Raw genomic sequence first — 22,230 nt, 5'->3', positions numbered from 1 at the left:
AGGGGGGGGGAGGTATAGCGTATATAGCAATGGTTAATAAGAGATAGTATATAGGGGGTAGTTAAAATACGGAATATAATTATAAGTGTACAGCAATCAAACGGCAAGGCCTAGCTAGGACGTAGTGAACCCTAGCTAGGATAAGCTAGAGAAGGAAGCAGTGGTTCCCAAGGAGTTCGAATATCTAAGGAAGACAGGACGTAGCCGTAGGCCCGTAGGGCCGCCGCTATGGACGAACATGGCAAACCAGGGTTTTTTATCCTACTAAGGTGGCTTATAGGGTTTTTCCTCCCCTAAACTGCAGGGTTTTCTTCCTGTAAATTATAAGTTTTCCCCCTGTGACGGAGTAGTCTGCGTGGGCCTAGATAGGATCCGTATTAGACGTTAATCAAGAATTACTACTACTAATTAAGTCTTAGTATTTAGCTACTAAGTACTAACTATAAGATTACTAAGCATATATAAAAGTATAATTTTTATAAATTTAATATTTTATATATATTTTATATATATTTTATTAATATTTATAAGCATATATAAAAGTATAATTTTATAATTTTAATGATTTTAAATGATTTTAATTTTTATATATACTTTATTAATAAATATTAAAATTAGTACCCCTAAAGCTTTGCATAAAGCCCTATATAAACTCTCTATATAAAGATTCCGTATAAGGCTTTACGCAAAGCTCTATATACGGAGGCTTTACATCGGGTCCCCGCTATATTCCTAATAGCCTCTATATATACCTCTACTAAGTATACCCCTATATAGCCACCTTATTTTTTTAACCTATCCTTTCTTATATCCTCCCTACCTAGAAAGGCACTAGAACGGCAGCTAGTAAAGAACCGTTACTAAAACTAAATAACCGTCGCTAGAACTAGACAACTATCGCTAAAACTAGACAACTATTGCTAAAACTAGACAACCGTCGCCAGAACTAGACAACTGTCGCTAAAACTAGATAACCGTCGCTAGAACTAGACGACCGTTACTAGAACTAGATAACGACCGTTTAAATAACTAGCTAGCAAATACTACGAATAATTAATTGATTAAATTAAACCAGAGCTTTAATATTGGCTTATTACTAAATCAAATTAAGGCCTCCTAGGGAGGCACCCTAGATAACTACCGTTTAAATATATAGCCAGCGAACGGCTATAGAGAACGATTTAAATAAATTAGAGCCTTTAATTGGGCCGACCCCTTCCTTAAATTAAATTAGATATAAATATAAGTAGGTAGATAAGTAGGTAGGTAGGCAGATAGATAGATAGGTAGGTAGGTAGGTAAATAGGCAGGTAGGCGGGTAGGTAGGTAAATAGGTAGATAGATAGGTAGATAAATAGGTAGGCAGGTAGGCAGGTAGGTAGGTAGGTAGGTAGGTAGGTAGATAGGTAGGTAGATAGGTAGGTAGGTAGGTATATAGGTAGATAAATAGGTAGGTAGGTAGGTAGGTAAGTAAGTAAGTAGGTAAGTAAGTAGGCAGGTAGATAGGTAGGTAGGTAGGTAGGCACTATACCTAGTTAGGAAATTAGTATACGGCTAGCGGATTATCGGGAATACCGCTAATTAACGGTTTAGAGCCTCTGCGAGAGCCTTACCCCTTATCTCCTTAATTAATTACTTAACGCCTAAGTAGATATAGACATAGACAGATATAGGTAGTAGGTAGAAAGGATTAATTTAGATTATTTAAATAGCTTAAAGTATCCCGTATATAGAATAGGGCCTAAAATTAAACTAATTTTTATATTTTAACTGCTATAAATACTAAAGTATTAATAAACTTTATTTTAAAATCTATAATTTTTATTATTTTAATTATCATCCTAATTGTCCTAATTGTCCTAATTATCCTAGGGCACTACTAGCCGGACACCCCCTAATTACTACGCGCACACCCCCTAATTACTACTCGCATATCCCCCGAAATAGGCTTAGATCCTACCTCTTTAGGTTAGAACATTACGTGTGTTTAACTTATATATATTAGCGTCGCGAAAATTAAACTTTTAAAATATAACTTCTATAACTATACCACTAGAATTAAGTCTTAATTTTAACTATAGTATAACTTATAGAGTTTAAATTAAAGCTAGAATGCGCTAAAGGACCCCTTAGTAAAGTCTTGCTAAAAGGGAAAGGCCTTACAACCGCTATAAGCCTATAAAATATTACCGTTAATACTTAGTAAGCCGTCTGCAGAACTTCTACTATTCTTGCCACCTGTAATACTACTTATAATACTACCTACATACTCCTATGCTAATTAATTAGATTGCGCAGTGACTTATAAGGCAGTATATAAACTAATTTAGCTGCTACCACCTCTACTTATTGTCTACGAGCTGCCTCTACGGGCACGCCCGCGCTTATGCCTATGCCTACAGGTAGTATATCTAGTATTTCCCTTAAATGCTAAAGGCTTGCGACGAGTTAAGGTATTAATATAACGTCTATTTATAGAGCCAGGCGGGCGGCTACGGCGGCGCTTAATAGTTAGAGGCTCCTAGATAAGAAGTAGAGGATCAATAGGTAGGCTAGTAGAAGGATTTAGTAAAGGGCAATCAAACCACTAGTGTACATCGATTTCGGTAAGTTGTATTTTTAGTACTAAGGTGGCACTTTAGTATAGCTGCCTATAGAGAGTATAGCAGTATAGGAGGCCGTATACTGCAGTCCATTAGCCGCTATAATTTGGCTAGTAATTAGCTGACTTTGCAAGCTATAGTTAGTTCTTAAAATAGCGGAGGCATACAGGCGTTACTTTAGTAAGGATATCTTTAAACTCTAGCTCGCGAACGTTATGCAGTAGGCGGTCTCTCTGCCTTGCGATTATTATTATATAGTTACCTATATTATTTATAATAAGGTTCTTAATATTCCAAACTACGTTAAATAAGTTGCTATTAGATACTATAAGGAAGCGCTTTAATTTAGAGTGTGAACCCTTAAGTCGCAATAAGACACTAAAAAGGGTATATTTAGTTAGCTTAGAATATTTTATATAGCTTAATATTTTACTTACCGAATTCTAAAGTGCATCTAAATATTAGTATAGCAACTTACAAACTCCCTCTAATATAGCCACTACTTATCGCGTAAGTAGTTATTAAGGCGCTCTTAATCGCGGTAGTCCTCTATAAGCTAGTCCTAGGCAGCAGTAAACCCTTTAGAAAACTTTTAGCTATAGTATTTAGCCCAGCGCTTTATAAAGTTATTATAGTGCTCTTACGCCTTAACCTTTTCCTTATTTAATTAATCTACCCTTATAACCTAATTATCCTATATATACGTAAGGGCGTTCTTAGCTATATACTAAAGGTAGAGTAGCTAAAGAACTAATCAGAAGTATCGCCGCAGTGCATTCTTAAGAGCTTACTCCTTATCCGTGATTATAACCTTTAGAGTAACATTATATCGAGAGTAAAGAAGGTAGATCTGTTAAATTGCGAAGTTGTAATCGCCTTCTATTTCGCCTAGTAGAAAGTAATAAGCAAGCTTAAAGTTCTACCTAGTATTATTAACGCCTACTGCGTGTAGAAAGGGCATCTTAAACTTATTTGTTTTATAGGTGTAATTAAGTAGTAAGACGTTAGGGTTCTTCTGAAAGTATTTAAGAGACTTTAGATAAGCAAAGAATAAGTATTTAAGGTAATTGCTATCATCTTCCTCGTACGCGAAGTAGTATTTTAATTTAAAATCGTCGCCTCCGTGTTCATTAAGAGCCTTAAGTAATACCTGCACAGACAAGAGCCTACTAAGCAGCAGCTTCTTATTTAGCTGCCGTTCGTTATAGATATCTTTAAGGCTAATTATAATGTCCTTCTTTAGTAGATTTATAAGTGTCTTACTAGGCGCAATACTACTAGCTAATATATCAGTAATCGTCTTCTTTATTTCCTTAGTACGCTGGCGGTAATGTGGTAGAGCTGCAGTAATTCATGTATATAGAACTATAGCGCCATAGCCTAGAGGCTGCATGCGCAGTATTGTACGTAGTATAATACAACGGACCTAAAAAAAAAAAATAAAAAAAAAAAGAGCTGCAGTATATATAAAGGCTCTATAATTATAAGCAGGATCTTATACTTCCACCTACCATCTAATTGCTGTACGTATAATAGTAAGTCTAAAAGGGCAACCAGTCATGCGAGAGCCAGTAAGGCGCTACCTAGAAGTCCTTTAGTAGGCGTCGCCTTTAGCGCATTAGAGCCATATTTTGCGCACAGTAGGTAGTATCTACTTATCGGTTTTTGAGCGGAATTTTAACACCGCATAGCCCTGCCCTTTTACGAACTCGTTAATATTATTAAGGGTAAAGTTTGCGCAATTATACAGCTTTAACGGAGGTGGGTTAAGAGCTATGGTAGATATAGGGAAAAGTATGCAAATGCGAGGTGTTGATTTGGGTATAGGCGCGCGACAGTTGCGCGCTGATGCAGATGTATACAAGTCAAACACACGTGATGTTTTAACCTGAAGAGGCAGGATCTAAGCCTGTTTCGGGGGGGTGTGCGAGCAGTAATTGGGGGGTGTGCGCGCAGTAATTAGGGGGTGTCCGGCTAGTAGTGCCCTTATCCTAATGGTCCTGATGGTCCTGATGGTCCTGGAGGTCCTAATGGTCCGTGTGGTCCGGGCGGCCTCCTAACAGGCTCCTGACAGGAAGCCGAGTGTGAGTGTCTCCTGGAGATCCTGGCAGCCCTGACAGGAGCTGTTAGGAGGCATAAACAATTTGCTGATGTAACGATAGTACAGTGGGGTGTCATAAGTGTCCGTGCCCAGACCACACCAAATGTGATATTTTTTGCTAAATTACTATATAGCAACCACAAAATTAATTCTAGAGCTTTAAAATAGTTATAAGGCCTATTACTATATAAAATCTAGCTATTATAACTTTTTTTAAAGTCTTATATTTTAGTCCTTTATTAAAAGTCTCGATGTTTTACCGATTTTTTACTAAACTTACTATATTTAGCATATATTTTCTACTACTAGGGATTAAAAATATTTCTTAAATTTCTAATATTTTATAGAGATTTGCTTTTACTAAGACTCTCTATATTTAAATTTTTGTTTAAAATATATATATAATTATTGTAGGGTTATAAAGTCAAAAAAGTAGAAAAAAAAGAAATTCTCCATACAAATTAAAAATTTTCAACTTTATAACGTTATAATAAACTTTTATACTTTTAAAATAATATTCTAAATATACTAAGTTACAATAAATATAAATCTTTATGCGATATTAAAAAAAATTTAAAAAAAAATTAATATCTAGTAGTAGAAAATATATATTAAATATTATAGATCTTATTAGGGAACTAATAGGATTTCTAAAAGAGTTATAGGTTTTAAACCGAAAAAAGCTGTAATAGCTAGATTTAATATATAATATAAACTTCAGCTATTTTTAAAGCTTTAAAATTAAATTATATGGTTGTTATATATAATTTAATAGGGTGGGTTGTAGTAAGAGAGCAGTCGCAAGAGAGCAGCCATTTTAAAGCTCTACTAAAGCTTAGGGGCATACGGAGCCGACTTATAATTAAGACACTATGCCAAGACTGTACTACATTTAATATTCAATATCTTTTTAATACTGAATTACTTTCAATATTAATATTCAATACGGCCTTATACTGATATTGAATATTGATGGCAGCCCTGCAGGGTACCTTTGAGATGCTGGGCTCCACAAAATCTTTTTCTGGGGTTCAACAAAATCACCTTAATCAGGCTGAGAGAAGGATGTCAGTTGATTGATTCGGTATTCTATAGTATGTAGAAGCTATTGATGAATGTCAATATAGACCAACGCCATCATTGAACCAGAAATATTAGCCATGNGCCTGTAAGACCACGGAAATATGAACATTACATCGTTACAATGACCCAGGCAAAGCCACCTACTATACCCTTGTCGCCTGTTCGGCCCCTATAACCTCCGAACAAGTCACAGGGGTGGTAAATGTTATGAGTCATCCTGAAAAGAGTCCATAAGGGGGTAACATCAATGCGCCAGACGGCCCCCCTGCTAGTACAGGTCAAGAAACAAGCGAGTCCAAAGTGATATAGCGGGACCAGGTTATTTTGTTTACTGTACTAGCAGGGGGGGCGCCTGACCCATTCATGTTACCCCCTTGCACTGCCTGACCCCTTGCTTAAAGGCTCGGCTTGAGACTCGGGTATCCAAATCCAGAGAATGCCTAGGAAGCTTCAGCTTGTGGGGGCTGATTAGTAGGTGCATCAGCTTCGCAGATCTCTCGCGAATAGCTAGGTAGAGGCTTCCGCTTAGCCTTCTTCGATCTAACTGAGTGGATCGGCTCGGCGTTGGACCACGAGAAATTTAGATTGCAGTGAATGCCTGTGCCAATGCTGGGTCAGCGTGTTTTCAAGTGAACAATGCTTGTTTATAGTGATCAACCAGCGCGAAGCCGAAAGCGTGCCGTAAGCTCCATCTTAGAGTTACAAGGATATGTTATGCTATTATATAGAATTTGTTTCAACAACATAGACTTACAATACATTAAATCACAGCCCCCGGTCTTCTCGATGGCCATTTGACACCTCGGGCACCGCTTGGCGAGCTCCTTGGCCAGCATCCGGAGCGTGGCCTTTTCTTCAGACGTGATGAACTTCTTCTGGTTTTTTTCGCGATACAGTTGGCATGACAAACCCTCGTGCCATTCTACTTCGCACAGGGCGCAGCTGCGGTGCTTGCATTCGGAGCAGACGATGTTGGGAAAGCCGGCCACATTTTGCTCTAGCAGTCCAATAGAGCCACACTCGGTGTTTAGGCATTGCAATGTAGTCTTCCCAGCCATGAACGCAGCAAACATCTGCTCGTGGTATTGCTCAAGCGCGTCAGCTGGGAGATAGAGGGCAAGGTAACTATAGTCCCACGGGCCGGCCTTGCAACCCGGCTCTAGGCACCCAAGGCGTGCGGCTCCTATAGTGTCTAGCCCTGCGGATAGCGATGAGCCAATGCAAGATTTACAAACGGCATCGTTTGTCTTGCTGTTGTCTGGGTTATAACTCAGATGCTTCTGGCAATCAAAAGGGAGATTGGTAGCGGTCTCAACGAATGCGGAAACTGGCTTCTCCTCGATGCAAATGCGGCAGGCGATTGGACCTTGTGATTCCACTGGAGGTTTAGGCACGGCCTTCGCACGCTTGCGAGCTTTGTACGGCCACGAGCCAGCTGCCCTTCGACGCTTGCGTTTGCGGGCTGCTGTGTTGACTGAAGGTTCGACTTCGGTAAGTGTACCCGTTGTGGCTGTTATGGGCGGCGTAGTAGACGGAAGGTCGGTCCCAAGGCTGTCTGTTGGCTCGACTACAGTCTGTCCGGGTGGTTGCAAGGAAAGAAGCGCCCATTCTGCCGGGCTAGATAGGCTTTGCTCTAGACACCCCATGCACGTAGCAAGAGCCCGAGTACCAGAGGTTGTGAGAGGAAAGTTATCCTCAGACTTCCGAGAGTGGCAGAGTGCGCAATTGTGTCGAGGCGAAACCATGGTTGTTGAATCCAGTGAGGAAGGAAAGAAGGTTAGAGGCTAAAGGCTAGGTTATATCTGTAGCGTTAGCGTGAAGAAGTGACTCAGTGCAGGACGTTGGCGCCTAATTCATTGCTACCATCATCGGCTACTAGCGAAGATCAATTTTCTGATGGATCACCAGGCTGCAAGTGGGGGGTTCCCACAGGCTGAGATGGATAGTTCAAAATATGGTTGAAGTTGATTGGGTTTCGAGCACATGATGCCTACAACTGATTCTGATAGCTTGATTGTATTTTATGGCCAGTGTCAGTATAAATGTCTCTGTATTAGAAAACAAATTCGTTGAACTTTATCATCGTCCACCAAACGTCGCAGGCTGGAAGGCAGAAGGTTGCAGCCTTGCGGAAAATCCATAAATCCAACGTCGCGCTATCTCTTTTCAGGCTTCTGCCTTGGCCTAAGCCTCAACCTTAGCACCAAGTTCCCTCTACGGGACCCGGTCCCCATTTTCGAAGCCAACAACCCTCTTACTCCTTCTTCTAGCCACTTAGGTAAATGGGTCTGGAAAATAGCGGCACTGACTCTTTCGACGCGGGGTAAAGTCCTAAAATGGCGCTTACTGAGGCTTTGACCGTACGCGGTCATCCCCATTGGTAACTGATCTTATCCGCCCGGGCTGGAGATAAGTTTGAGATTTCGATCGTTTACCGAGACGTGACTAAAGACTTGTTCCTCGTGCAGGCAACGTACGTCAACGCCTGGAAGAAGCCTTGTGCCCGAGTCAGTTGATGTCTATTTCCGAATGCGCCAATTGAAGCAATCAGTGAGAAGTGCGCAAATGAGGTAGCAGAATGGGTGCAAAAGCAGAATATATATTATCGGACTGTGGCAAACTTATCTCGTGCGGGGAGTATAAACATTAAAACTCTCTCTTTCTACTGTGTAACCGTTTTGAAGGAGCCCCCACTACTCAGCTCTTGAGAGAGAATTTACTGATTGAGCGTGTTCGTAGCGATACTCCCCTTTGGTTGCTGGAGATAGTAGATTTGGTGATGGCGTTCATTCCCCACGAGAAGGGTAAAGTGCCTTCAGACGTGGCGTCTACTCACGAGTAACTTTAAGATCACGTATCTTCAACGCATCCACCCAATTCAACCTACGGTACGAAAACCACCTTGAGGGTCCTCTTCAGATTGGTTGTGCACTTCATATTCTCTGCCGATATGCCAAACCACTTCGTGTACAACGCTATGCTAGCCTGAATTTCCCAAGAGACCAGTTTCGACACCCAACAATGTAATAAAGGTTGCCGCGAAGCAACTTGCTCCAACGCGTACCGCACCCCAGCCCAACTAAGCCGGAAATAAATAGGACATGAAAAGAAACGCACGGGTATTAAGAGAACGTCTCCCAAAAATCCATCCACCGCGTCTAGCAAGCCACCAGTGTAGAGTACGATTAAGCCATTAAATTCGGAATAAAGAAAAGGCACGAGTCAAAATGATCAAAGCTCAACCTCATTACTGCTCCGCCTGCGGAGCATCCCTAGCTCCATCACCAGCTCCCTCCCCAGCCTTCTCCTTCCATGCATCGCGATTATTCCCCGGCTTATACTTCTTCAAATGGGTCTTCTTCGCTTTTTGCTTGGCAGCCGCCTCACGCTTCAAATTCGGGACGAGCCTGGTATCTCTCGGCTCAACTTCAGCTTCTAGCTCGTCTAGAGCCTCCTCGTCGCTGCTGCTCAAGCTGCTGCTCGGGCGTGAGAGCTGGGTATAGACGATGTGGTCGCCCTCGGCCTTCTTCTTGTCGCGCTGCTCTTGCTTCATCTGATTCATTAACTCTGCGTCGCCTTGGCAGTCTAGCGTCTTAATGTGCAGGCCAGGGAAATTGGATTCGAGGAATGATTTTAACTGTGGGAGGAGGGACGCGTTGGGCCGGTAGGTCCCGCTGTCGTTGTCGATGACGAGCTCGTAGTAGGCTGGGTCCTTGGGTGGGTCGTCTTCGGGTGGGCCGGCGCTGATGTCGTCGGGCGGGTGCGAAGCGTTTTTGCCTCCTTCTTCCGGAGGTGCGCGGTGCGGGTGCTCGAGGCGCCGGATAAAGAACTCACCGCTGAAGGCGATGTAAATGGACACGTCGCTGTGCATAGTGTGCTTAGATAGCATGTCGACGCCGAACTCCTTGCCGGTTTCAGTGAAGCGGAAGAGCGAGTCAAGAGTGAGAACATAAGTGAATATCCGACCACCTCGATCATAGTGAACTAGGTCGAGGAATTTCATCGTCATATCCTGACAAGGCGATTCAAAGACCTCGTATTCCGTCGTACTGTCGAAGTTGTAAACGCGTGCGTGCTGGTGATGTAGCGCTTTGTGGAGGAGGACACCGCGGATGCCTTTTCTGGTGAACATAGATTTCACAAAAGGCCTGAATTCGACGTAGCGGTGGTAGAGCTTGGGAGGTACCGGACCACGGAGCTGAAATTGATTTGCTTGGAAGCTGTAAGTACATTGTTAGAGTTAGGATGCTTGTATGTGGATGGCACATACTTGTAACGCTCGGCTTTCTTCTTCTTGCCATCATCATCCCCGCCGGGCTCTTTTTTGCCCACTATTCGGCCAAGTAAGGGTGAGTAATGCCTCGTGCACCAATCGGGTCCAATTGTATATGTCCGGCCCCCTTCGCCTTCTGACCTACCAAGGATTTCTACGCTCATGTATAGATGCCCATTCATATGCTTTGCCCGGCTAAAACAGGCAGCAACTGCACGTATAAAATACGCCCTTTTACTGCCCATCCGCTTTTTAATGGGAAACGCTTGATCCTTTATTCCAGTCCAACTCTCATTTATCCGTCCAATGTTGATGTGAGCATTGCCAAGGCGGTCGTCGTGATCAACAGGATCCTCGTCATATACCCGCGCCTTCAACCTGAACCCGGAGGCTGGTATGTTGGCAACTATCCATTCAGAATTCCACACCGGGTCAGTTTTCCTCCGTATCGTCCTAGTTCGCATCCGAAGACCCGGATCTTCCTTGTGTCTTGAAGGTAAGTCTGTGTAGATTTGAGCAACGATGAAGGGATCGGAGGAGAGCGTATTGATGTCGGCCATGGGGAGGTTGGTCGCGCGGTGAAAGGTTATCTTAATGGTGTATCCAGGAGGTGTCTGCGGGAGAGGCGTGGCATCGAAACCGCCAGTTAATTGTTTCTCTTTGTCGGGATCTGATTTCTGCTTCCGCTGCTTTTCCGAGGGCGGCGAAGCGTCGTCCTTCTCTCCATTCTGCTGTGGCTGGTCAGGTGCATGCCCATTTTGCAAATTATGGCCGTTTGTTTTCTCTTCTGCCATTGTTCGGATCGGTCCGCTCAGCTGTAAGTTCGGATGGTGAGAGGGGTACGTAATATACAACAGATTACATTAGGACATGTGGACTTAGAGGGGTGGTGAACAGGAGAGGTTGATCAACGAAATCAAGCTTCCAATTATTAAGCTAAGCTTTGCTCAGAACACGTGCCAAGACGAGCGATTGTGCTGAGAACCAGTAAAGGGTCTACGAATAGCTAAAAATATGATGAGTGGAATGCTGTGAAAGAGTCGCACAATTTAGGTATCTTGCGAGGGAAGCGAAGGTGGGAGGGAGGCTCAATTCAACCATTAAGTCGTCCGAGAGGTTTCTCCACCAGAAACTTGTAGCGCACGAGCCTTCCCACAGGGTTCAGCTTGTCAAATCCAGCCTGCCCCTCCAAGGCCCGTCCAGCCCACTGATTAACCATCAAGGCCTAGCTCATGATATTGATAACACTCGTATATCCGTTATTTAGACCCATTAAACCCTCGATAAGTACTGTCTTCTACCATGTCTTCACGTCTCAAGTCTCGCGACTACACGTCTCCTACCTTCTATTTGCCCACGTATTTGTCCCTTTGGACTAGCCGACTACCGCATATCCCGTCCGAGCTCCCTGAACAGTGGCAATTTATTTATTTTTGACCTCCTCCCTTACACAGGTAATACAATCAGCACCCTTCTGATGGGTTTCCATCCTGAGTCGACTGGGACATGATTAGGAAACGCTCATAATTCCCACTCCCCGGTACGCTAATGTTCTTTTTGTTCTTCTCATCCTTCTCCTAGGTACCATCATCCCCAATCCAATCATCCATCTCAACATCATTAGTCTCCTCTACTTCAACCCTTGACCATGCCACCACTGCTGTCTCAAAGTGGTATTTGTGCCTCGCTCCACCCAATTCACTCCTCGAAACATAGCCTAGCACATCAGACGGCTCACCCTCGAACAAGTCGTGTTCATCTTGATTCGAGCATACTGTGCAAAGGCTCTTTACCTCGTGAGGCCGCGTTCCATACGCATTTCTCGTCAACTTTGCGGTGTTGCCGGCATCCTTTAACGAGAACAGCGAAACTCATGTCATTTGTGAAGAACTTTGATAGGTAAAGTACGACGATCTGGCGTCTATGGTCATTGATGTCAGCTAGCTCGCTCAAAGAGTCTGGGTGGGGGAGTCGAAATGTCGAAAATTCGGAAAGCATTTTGTAACCAAGCAGGGATTTTTCGTCCGCACAGCTTTAGAACATGATATCTCCGTTGAAGTTTTCATGCTCCTTCGGAGTGGGCTTGGTTCTAAGATCCACCAAGTCGTGATTGAGCAATCTAATGGGGGTTCGTAGCCGATCTAACGAACAATGAGGAGAAACTTGGGCGGGTAAGTGTGGGATATCGGACTGAATATGGATTTCTAGAGGCACTGAGATCATAAGTTCAGATGTCTCTTCGTGAAAGAGAGTCGTTCTATCTCTTTCACAGCCACTGTTGTCACACTTGTTCTTCCCTATTCGTTTGCATATCATCTAGATCCCAATTACTGCTCATTCACTCTCAACTTCTTTTCACGTTCGCTACTACGAATATTCATCACTATCACTATTAGTATCGCCACCGCCCATCGCTTGAACCATTTATGCGCTGCTGAGCTTCCCAGCGCAAAATATTCTCCAACTCAACGATGGATTCCGTGCCCAATCCACCTTTGTCAACTAAAAAATAGTTTCCTATGGCCGCTACGCCTTGCACAAAACGATAGTATGCATCCAGGTCACAGACCACGCCCCCGCCGACCGTCTTCTCGCCCTTGGACGCTCACAGCGCCTTGAATACAATTCGAACCCTCCACTGACGCCGAATTCCGCGATTTTTCGTTTGCCCAAACTTGGGTCATGTTTCTACCCTGCTTATTCGAGTCTGGAAATGCGCTGGTATGCTTTGATAAAGGATTCGTATGCATTGAGCAGGTCAAGCGTCTCGCCGTCCGATATTGCACGCCGTATGTTGATGATTGAAGCAGTTTTCACGAGGAGTTCCTTAATGGGACGGAGCAAAATATGCCGCATACAGGCTCAATCATGACAAGTAAAAGATGGAGTGTGCACTGGAATTATTATAATCAGGCGGGTTTGACTTGGAGGGCGGTTATGGGTAAGATGTCGACTGGTTTTAAGTGTAGGTGTCCGAGTCAAGGACATTCTTGGGTAGGTAGTTAGGAAGGGTGTACGCAAGTTACGTCTTCACCTGCCACAAAGACTGCTAGCTTTGGATATCTACTGATCTTTGAAAGGGGTTCTCATACACTTCAGTCCGGTCTAGTGAGCCAAATGATGCTTGGGTAAGTGAATCGGAAGAACTACACAACACTTCTTCACTTATACCTACAATTTCTATTCTTGGATAGCTACTGATCTCTTAAAGGGGTTTGCAGTTCACGGCAACCATAGACCTGCTCGCAGCTGATATCGTCCAATCGCGCGTATAAACTACTTGTTTAGTCCAAATAATTGGCGCGAATTAACTAGTGCTTATCGAACATTCTTTCATATCAAAACGTTGTTTTGAAATCGCCCCGTGTCCCTTTCTTTAATTCGATCAGGCAAGATGTGAGCACCAAATATAAGATATATGTCAGCACCGTTGTGTTACTTCAATCGGAAAAGCACGCGCCTAAACAGTACGGACGACCTTTATGGCTGGCGTCATTCTGGGTTTCTACCAGCCTAGCTTACTAGTTTGCTGCCCCTGTTGCCGCTTATGCCTATGCCTATGCCTATGCTTCTGCTTATTTGAGCTTCGAAAACCCCCCTGCTTACCCACTAGTGCAGACTTAGCCATGCAGAACAACAAACACAAAAAACCACTCCCATCTTTTAATTATCGCGGCAGCCATTGCTTAAGCGACTATAATCCCTACTCGTATATTTTTATGACGGCCGGGAAAGTCAGCTAGTACAGGCAAGGATGCAGCAGTGCCTCCCCCCTTGCTCAAGTCGTCGTCTCCCGCACTACCCCGAAGGCCCCACTAACTCATCTAGCAACCCCCGCTCGACACCACCGCATGCAGAATGAACCTAGGCACCATTTAAACACCAATACGGCCGTGGGAAGCTTCCTAAGTTCGGCACTTGAAGAGGCTCTGGTCATGGGGACCATTTGATTATAAAGCTGCGACGCACTGGTCGGTGAACTGAGCGTCGGATGTAAAAGCTCAGACAGATGAGGGAATAAAGCCTATTTCTACTGTGTTTCTCTCAATCCCCTCTAATCAATCTCCATACTCCAATTCCGATCTCTGACCCCGCCATGTCAACCCTAAGCTTTCCTTCCCTGCTCTACCTCTCCATAAAATTCTCACTTCTACTATCTACCCACAATGGCCGCTCCCCAAGGAAACCCAGAATTTGCAGAGGTCACGCTCTCCCCTAACCACTAACCCACCACTTTGCAAGCCATGACCAAAGCCCCAACACCTGCCGTCGCCGCGCCAGATATCCAGAGCATACGTGCAACCCTCACCGCACGGTGTGCGATGCCCAAAGATGCGCTCGGGGTCGCCGACTCAGCCGGCGTAACCGAGCGGGACCTCAGCGTCCCCATGCGGGACGGGAGCCATATCCGGGCTCGTGTGTACTCGCCCGAAGCCGCCGATGCAGGAGGCAGGAAGGAGAGCGAGCGGCTGCTAGTAGTTATGCTGCATAGTGGGGTTTCTACATCGGGACGCTGGAGCTCGAGGAGACGAATTGTAGACTGTTTGCGAAGGAGTACGGCTGTGTGGTGGTTAGTGTTAAGTATAGGAAAGCGCCGGAGAACCCGTTTCCAGTGCCGGTGGAGGATGCGTGGGATGCGGTTTAGTGGGTATGTTGAAAAATTTTTTTTTTTTTTTTGAGAGCGATATGCAAGATTGAAGTCCTGCCTCGAGTTCGCGGGCAGTCTTAATCCAGCAATCCTTATTCTCCCTTTCTTTCTTAAGCCCATCCCTAACTAACTCCTCTAGGCTGCATCTAATGCCTCCTCCATCTCTGCCAACCCCTCCGTTGGCTTCGTCGTCGGCGGCACTTCCGCCGGCGGCAACATGTCCGCTGCCATCGGCCTGCTCGCACGGGACCTGCTTCTCTCGCCCCCTCTCACCGGGAATCTCCTTCTAATTCCCCTAATAACGAATTTCCGTGCCATCCCCGCCCGCTTCGCCCCGCTCATCGCCAGCTACGAGCAGAACTATGACGCGCCGATCCTCGGCCAAGAGACCATCGGCACCTCTATGGAGAACTACAAGCCCAACATCAACTCGACGCTCTTCAACGTGCTGCCCGCAGGCGCGGATAAGGAGAAGAACGCTTTCAAGGGCCTGCCGCTGACTATGTTCCAGGTGTGCGGGCTAGATCCGCCAAGGCATGAGAGGCTAGTGTATGGGCAGGTGCTGAGAGAGAAGGCGGAGGTCAAGACGAAACGGTATGTGTATCCTGGGGTTTCCCATGGCTTTTGGGGTTTCTTGTCGGACTGGGATGTCAGCAGAAAATTTGTGAGGGATACGGTGGAGGGGATGGGATGGTTGTTGGGGAGGTGCAGAAGTGAGGGTTAGAGAGGTTATGGGAATTGAGACTTGGAAGTTAGTGGTAGAATTAGATTAAGTTAAAGTTAGAGTTCCATTGCAAAGCAAGCTCGCACTGAAGACAGAGCTAGTCAACCTAGTCGATAGAGCAGGTTTCGAGACTGTGGTGTTCGTAGAGCTCTAATTCTAGCCCTATCGTGGGACCAATCATGGCTCATAAATTAGACCCTTCGTATATATAAACTTAATTGCTATAAGAGATACTTTTAAAAAGAAGATTTTATATCTATTATAAATATAATATCTGCTCTTAGCTAATTAATTTAATCTTTTATGATCTTTAAAAGGAAAGTATTACTAATATAGTTCTACTAAAATAAGGTATTTAATTAAATATATTCAACTTTAAAGAACCGCTAAATAGCTAAGTATATTATATTTATATATCTTTTTACCTAAAACTAAACTTCTTAGTGATAATGTGTTGAACGGACAATCAAGAATGAGAACTCTGTCTATTAATGAGGGCTCTAAAAGCTCTTTATATATATCAGGTAGGTCTAGACAACTGAGTCAAAATAGGTAATAGAAAATAGGTAATGAGACATTCGATGAGACATTTAGTCATAAGTTGAGAGACAACTAAGACATAGTTCGTATAGACGATCTAGGTCGTCAGACAGTATTACGATGGTGGTAAGGAACTCCGATTCAGGTCGACATAATGCTTAATTGCTCCTTATTAACGGCTATACGAGCCGCTGTATAGTAGAGTTCCTATTAGAGCATAAACAGAATAATGTATAGCTTGTCTTCCTACTACCTTATTTAACGCACGCTATAGCCCTTAAATCTATTTATATATCTCCTCTATTGAATTAGAGTATTGGAAGTGGGTTGTAGAGCTTATATCTTTTAATATTATAGCCACCCTAAGGAAGCCTTGCGATATATATTAGATAATTTAAGACTTTTATAATAAGTATACGCTTAGTTAAAAGACTTAACTACTTTTATATAATTTAAGGGCCTTAAATGCCTAAAGATTTATAAGTGGGTAACTGTAACGTGTCCCGCACCACGTCGCCATACGGCCAAAAAGACAGAGAGAGTACTCGCGAACTTTAGCGTCTCTTGCGGGATCTAATATATATACTCTTACAGTAACTATAGATCTAAATAACATGCAGATCGTTAGTACCCCCCAACGAAAATTTTGACCTGGGGGTAAGCTTTAGGCCAGTGTTATATAGAAACATTGAAACTGAAACTGACACGCGGTTTCAGTTTCATGGCGTTTCGTATCAGTTTTATGCGAAACGTTTCAATATGTTTTAGGTTTCGCAGGTATACTAATAAGCTTAGGCGAAGCCATTGTTTACTCGATCTGGGGTTTCTATAGCAATAGAGGCCAAGCATAACGCCTTACAGAGGCACTTGCGCAGAGCTTGGGCGTCGTACTATATAAACAGGAGGAGTAATTTATAGTGTTAAGCCTATAGTCAACTATCTTATTTAAGAGGTAGTTCAACTACCTCATTGCCGTCGCCTTTCTCTTCTAATACCTTCAATGCCTTATTTATAAAGCGGCTTTTCGCAAATACGCCACTTAACAGTGCCCTACCTGTTATTTTTGAAATACGGACCCAGCTCTTTAGTGACTCTGCCATCTCCAACATCTTTGCTCCAAGCCTTACTCTCTCTAGCGCAATTGTATATTTAGCTCCCAAGAAGACTCGTTCTAGGCCAGCCGACATTAGGGGGATACTAAAGACGGTAATAGCCATTCGGGAAAGGTTAGGATAGGTAAATTGCCGTATAGGTTCCAGCCACCAGTTAAGAGGTAATTAATCGCCGATAGAGGTTTATACGCCTTATAGATATTAGCTAGAGTAATAAGCAATTATTAGAGTTATACCTTAATAAAGTCATCGAATTCATCAACGGTTACTATTAAAATAGTCATTTCAGCAACAAAGCGTGCAATTAAATCTTTAATTAAGTCGAGATCTACTAATTATACGCTCTCCGGCTTAAAATAGTCCCTCCATAGGTTTTAAACCTTAGTAATAGTAGGCTTAATCCACTTCTACTACTCCTTGCCTGACTATACCTTCCTAAGGTATACTTCGCGTAGTTAGGGGTAAAAAAGAGCTGCTGCCGCGTAAACGGGTGTATTATTAGTAAACTTATAGTACTTATTAAACTTATACCAAGCTGCTATTAACCTTATAGTTATTTAAGCGTTACCCTTAAACCTCTCCTACATTTAGGTAAAGTAGCGGATAAAGAATTCCATATCATTAAAGGTCGTATAAAGCGTAGCGGTATACCCTTCTATGTTCTTCATACAGGTTTTAAGAGGTTAGAGGATTTCTCTAATGTCTTTAAGCTCTTGCCAGTTATCTCTTATAAGAACATTATTACCAAGCTCCTACTAGTGATCTTCCGTCTAGGACATAAATTCCTTACGCTTCTATAAAGTAATAGTGACCTTATCTAGCTAGGAGTTCCACCGCGTGTTATTGTCTATAGGAATTGCTCGGCTAACTGCCGTAAGGAAGGCTTAAAATCGACTAGGAGAAGAGCGAGAGAAGACATTATAGTTATGGAGTTTACCGAGACTGCCATACTTACAAAACTCTTTAGCAATATCTTCTTTACTTTATAATCCTCGACCTTAAAGCTCGTCTTAGAGTTTAGCAATATCCCAAATAGCTATCTTAATTGCCTTATCCTCATCCTGTTATCCCTCTCCTTACTTGCTATAGATCCAAAAAGGAATGCTTAGGTAACACGATTAAGATTATAGCTAAAGCAACGTACTCGACAAAGGACTAGGTTAAAGTTCTTAATCTCCTCTACAATATAGCGTAGCATAATGTCGTTTAAACCATAATTATCTAACGTAAAGAAGCCGAGTTTATCTTCTAGACTAGCCTCTCTTATAACTTAAAGAAAGACCTTTGCCTACTCCTCACTATTATAAGCTCCCTTAAATTCTTTAAGTAATAATAAGGCAGTCTCCGTATAGCAAGTCTCTGCATCTACCCAATATACTATAATTGCCTGGAACCCTATATTTGCTGGCGATATCCATATATCAATTAAAAAGTGGACTAAGGAAAGGGAGTTCTTAAGCTTTTTAATAAGCTCTTCGCGGTGGAGGATATAGGTTAATTTGATGAGGTTTAGAACGTCTTTTCGCGCGAGTTTAAGAGTCTCTTTAGCCATATAGTTGACTAACAGAATAACAGCCCAAAATTCAGGCCAATCGAGTAGTGAGAAAGGTAGGTTTCAAATAGTAATAAGTCATACGCAGGCTTCCTTAAATTCAGGTACTTTAATGGCTGCTTAAAGGGTCTTTTCTTCATCTAGGTCTCGCTGCTCTTATAAAGTCATTTTCCTGCCAAAGACGTCCACTATCATGTTGTTAAAAGCTCTCTTTATTAGACCTAGGGGCGTAGAGCTAACACTTATACTATGGCTTTTAAGGTATATATGGAATCTTTCAGCATTTAGAGTGCCCTTATAGCTACTACAATACTTATAATAGTATATCTAATGGCAAAACCTATCCCTTACCTTCTTAGAACCATTTGCTTTACAAGTATAAGACCATAACTCCTTATTTACCTTTGCCCTCTCTCGGCATAAGATTTCGTCACTATCGGTAGTGCTAGCTTGGGATGCTAGGCAGGAGTTATTGTCTTTATCTTGTATATACTCCGTAAAATCTAAAACAGTAGAGACATTGTCTTAAGAAGCCATAGTAGAGGTAAAAGGGTATTAAGATAGAAGGTTTAGAGGAGGGAAACTAGGAGTATAGGTATTATAGGGGTATATACCTAGGTGTAAGGGGAAGGTTGTTGTATTAATTAATCTATCTTTTCTATCTGTTGTTAGGGGTAGCACGTAGATATGTCGCGAGGGCCGCCAAGGCGCTAGTAGTAAGCGAGCCAATGGCGATTTTCCATCCCGGGGATGGAAAATCCTAATTGGCTGAATTCAGGGTTGGCAGAATATGGCAGAATTTGGCAGCGTGAGCATGGGTAGTAAACACATAATTCCCTTATTCCGACAAGGAGGGAAACCACAAGGGAAACCTCATTTCGTTAGCTAAACCTATAAAACACTGAAACAGTTAAAACGTACCAGGTTTATTTTATATAAAACGCGCACAGTTGAAACGTTTTAGTACCGCATGAAACGTATTGAAACCGGTACGTTTCTATACAACCCTGCTTTGGGCAGAGCCTTATGTAGAGTTTTAGTAGAGCCTCATGCAAAGCTTTAGTAGAGCCTTGTGCAGAGCTTTGGTAAAGCCTTGTGTAGAGCTTTGTGTAGCCTTGTGTAGAGCCACGTGTAGACGTGCAGACGTGCAGACATGTAGACGTGTAGACGTGTAGACGTGTAGACGTGCAGACATATGGACGTGCGGACAATTATAGAGCCTTCTTAGTATATCAGTACTGGAGCTCCGTATTAAGCCCGAAGTAGAGCTTTGAGTAGAGCTTTGAGCTCAAGGGGGAGACCCCCTTGGACCCCCCTGCGCACTGCATGCTCTATTCACTACGTGGGCAAAGCTCTTGTAGAGGCTTTGGTAGAGCGTTTGGTAGAGCTTTTGCAGAGCTTCGCATGGAGGTTCGTGTAGAGCCTTTATAGAGCTTTTGCAGAGCTTCGGTAGAGCTTCGGTAGAGCTTTATGCAGAGCCTTATGCAGAGCCATATGGCAGGCATTCGCTTAGGCCGATTAACTGCAGAGACGTTTGTAGAGATAATCGTATAGGCAATTATATGGACGTTTGATTGATTGATTGTATGCGTTTAATTAATCGATTGTATAGGGCGTTTATACGGGCGTTTATAATGACGATTGATTAATTGTATGGACGTTTGTAGAGATGTTTTGCACGGACGATTATATGGGCAATTGTAGAGCCATTGTAGAGGCGTTTGTAGAGACGTCGTAGAGACAACTGTAAGACTTCCTAGTATATCAGTGCTGCGTTAGTAGAGCTTTGAGCAGCTCAAGGGGGAGACCCCCTTGGACCCCCCCCCCCCCCCTGGGGACTGCGTGCTCCATTTACTGCGTGGGCAGAGCTTTTACAGAGGCTTTAGTAGAGACTTTAGTAGAGCTTTTAGTAGAGCTTTTAGTAGAGCTTTTAGTAGAGCTTTTTGCAGACCTTTGGTGAAAGCTTTATGTAGAGCCTTGCGTAGAGCTTCGTGTAGGCTTTTATAGAGCCACGTGTAGGCGTATAGGGTGCAGACGCTTGTAAGGGTAATTAATTGAAGAGACGTTTGTAGAGACGATCGTATGGGCAATTGTATGGACGTTTAATTGATCGATATATGGGCGTTCGTACGGGCGTTTGTACGGGTGTTTGTATGGGCAATTAATTAATTGATCGATTGTATGGCGTTCGTACGGTGGGTCGTGTAGACGTTTGTAGAGCCGTTCGTAGAGACAATTGGTACGGCGATTAATTGTATGGGTGGTGATACGGCCGATTGCAGAACCTTCCTAGTATATTAGTGCTGCGTGTTAATAGAGCTTTAGAGCTCTGTATAGGGCTTTAAGCAGAGCTTCAAGGGGGAGATCCCTTGGACCCCCTGCGCACTGCGTACTCTCCATTTACTGCGTGGCCAGTACACTGGTGGTGCAGAGGTGCTGCAAAGCCTTTGGTAGAGCTTTTGGTAGAGCTTTTGCGGAGCTTCGTGCAGAGCTTTTGCAGAGCTTTGGTAGAGCTCCGTGTAGAGCTCCGTGCACTTCCCCCTGAGGGAGCTCTCGCAAAGCTTTAGGCCTCTATGCAGCTGCAGAGCTTACAATTGCTACTCCTCTACCCAATACAGCCCGCAAGAGGCTGCAAAGTAGATATATTAGACGCATGTAAAGTCCTCTATAATTCTACATATTAATATTTATAATATTAATAAGATAACTTATTAAGATGCAATACTAAGATATTTTGACGTTTATAATATTTTGATGTTCGTCATGTAGATTCTGCCACAACTTACCGCGCGCAGTTTTGTTTTTAACCAATAAGAAGTTGGCTTGGCAACCAATTAGAAGCTAGCTTGGCGGAAGTTTGAATTCCAGGACCCCCTAACCCGAATATATAGACCACTCGTACCTTAGGTTAATAAATTTCGCAAATTTTAATTCAACTGGTAGCGCGCGCTGTCATACGCCCTAGAATGGAAGGCGGAAGGATAATATTGGTGATATTTTTAAAATAGGCCTAAGTATTAGTGAGAGTATGCCTAGTAAAAGCCAAGAGTTAGTTAGGAAAAGAGGCTAAGAGTTAGCGAGGGAGGACTAAGACCATGCTGATAAAGCGTGCGGTAGTAACCCCTTTCACTATATTAACACTCTAAGGGTTCTTTAAGTCTAGCTAAGTCAATAAAGTCTAATTTAGCGCGTAATGCCTATCTTAGATTAAGGTTATGCTTAGTGTTAAGGTTAAAATTTAAGCGTGTCGCGTGACGCTAATTATTTTATTTATTATATAACTAGGTCTTTACCTAGCATATCAATAAAATCCGTTTAAGAAAATGGCAACCTGCCTAGTCTACTTTAATTTTAATACCGAACTCTAAGGCGAGTTTAAATATATCCATAATGTACTATATAGCCTTATTATGTCCACTGCTTAAGTTATACAAAGTAATCTGGAATACGTTAAGAACTTTATAATTATAATTTAACCAATTATACAAGAGTATAAAGCCGTATATTGTGCCGCCTCAAATCCAAAATGCTAAAGCTATAGTTTACCCACTGTTAAAGTCCTCCTAATACCCATGTTGTGACTTTACATTATAG

The 22,230-nt window shown here is 43.0% G+C and overlaps 4 protein-coding genes across 4 annotated transcripts; 2 read left to right on the top strand and 2 right to left on the bottom strand.

Moving 5' to 3' along the window:
- Positions 1–5,766: 5,766 nt before the first annotated feature.
- Positions 5,767–7,625, bottom strand: K441DRAFT_610012 (uncharacterized protein). The gene is made up of 2 exons (XM_067645526.1): positions 6,542–7,625; positions 5,767–6,385 (listed from the first exon to the last, which is right to left on the bottom strand). Exons 1-2 carry the CDS (start codon positions 7,530–7,532, stop codon positions 6,228–6,230), a joined length of 1,149 nt encoding a protein of 382 aa, XP_067504977.1. The 5' UTR covers positions 7,533–7,625; the 3' UTR covers positions 5,767–6,227.
- Positions 7,626–8,648: 1,023 nt separating this feature from the next.
- On the bottom strand, positions 8,649–11,151 carry K441DRAFT_635278 (uncharacterized protein). Its single transcript, XM_067646427.1, has 2 exons — positions 10,058–11,151; positions 8,649–10,007 (listed from the first exon to the last, which is right to left on the bottom strand). Exons 1-2 carry the CDS (start codon positions 10,852–10,854, stop codon positions 9,035–9,037), a joined length of 1,770 nt encoding a protein of 589 aa, XP_067504976.1. The 5' UTR covers positions 10,855–11,151; the 3' UTR covers positions 8,649–9,034.
- A 101-nt stretch (positions 11,152–11,252) lies between these two features.
- On the top strand, positions 11,253–12,100 carry K441DRAFT_83148 (uncharacterized protein). The gene has a single exon (XM_067654482.1). The coding sequence runs from the start codon at positions 11,709–11,711 to the stop codon at positions 11,961–11,963; it is 255 nt and encodes an 84-aa protein (XP_067504975.1). The 5' UTR covers positions 11,253–11,708; the 3' UTR covers positions 11,964–12,100.
- Positions 12,101–14,304: 2,204 nt separating this feature from the next.
- Positions 14,305–15,432, top strand: K441DRAFT_686803 (alpha/beta-hydrolase; the record flags this gene model as incomplete). The annotated part of the gene is made up of 4 exons (XM_067652024.1): positions 14,305–14,556; positions 14,613–14,672; positions 14,706–14,708; positions 14,848–15,432. The coding sequence occupies 4 exons, from the start codon at positions 14,305–14,307 to the stop codon at positions 15,430–15,432; spliced, it is 900 nt and encodes a 299-aa protein (XP_067504974.1).
- Between the last annotated feature and the right edge of the window lie 6,798 nt (positions 15,433–22,230).

The sequence above is a fragment of the Cenococcum geophilum genome (assembly GCF_001692895.1).
Source record: "Cenococcum geophilum 1.58 unplaced genomic scaffold K441scaffold_17, whole genome shotgun sequence".
Classification (NCBI taxonomy): Eukaryota; Fungi; Ascomycota; class Dothideomycetes; order Gloniales; family Gloniaceae; genus Cenococcum; species Cenococcum geophilum.
The sequence above is the reverse complement of the archived record's forward strand: the minus strand, read 5'-3'. Positions and strand labels throughout refer to the sequence as shown.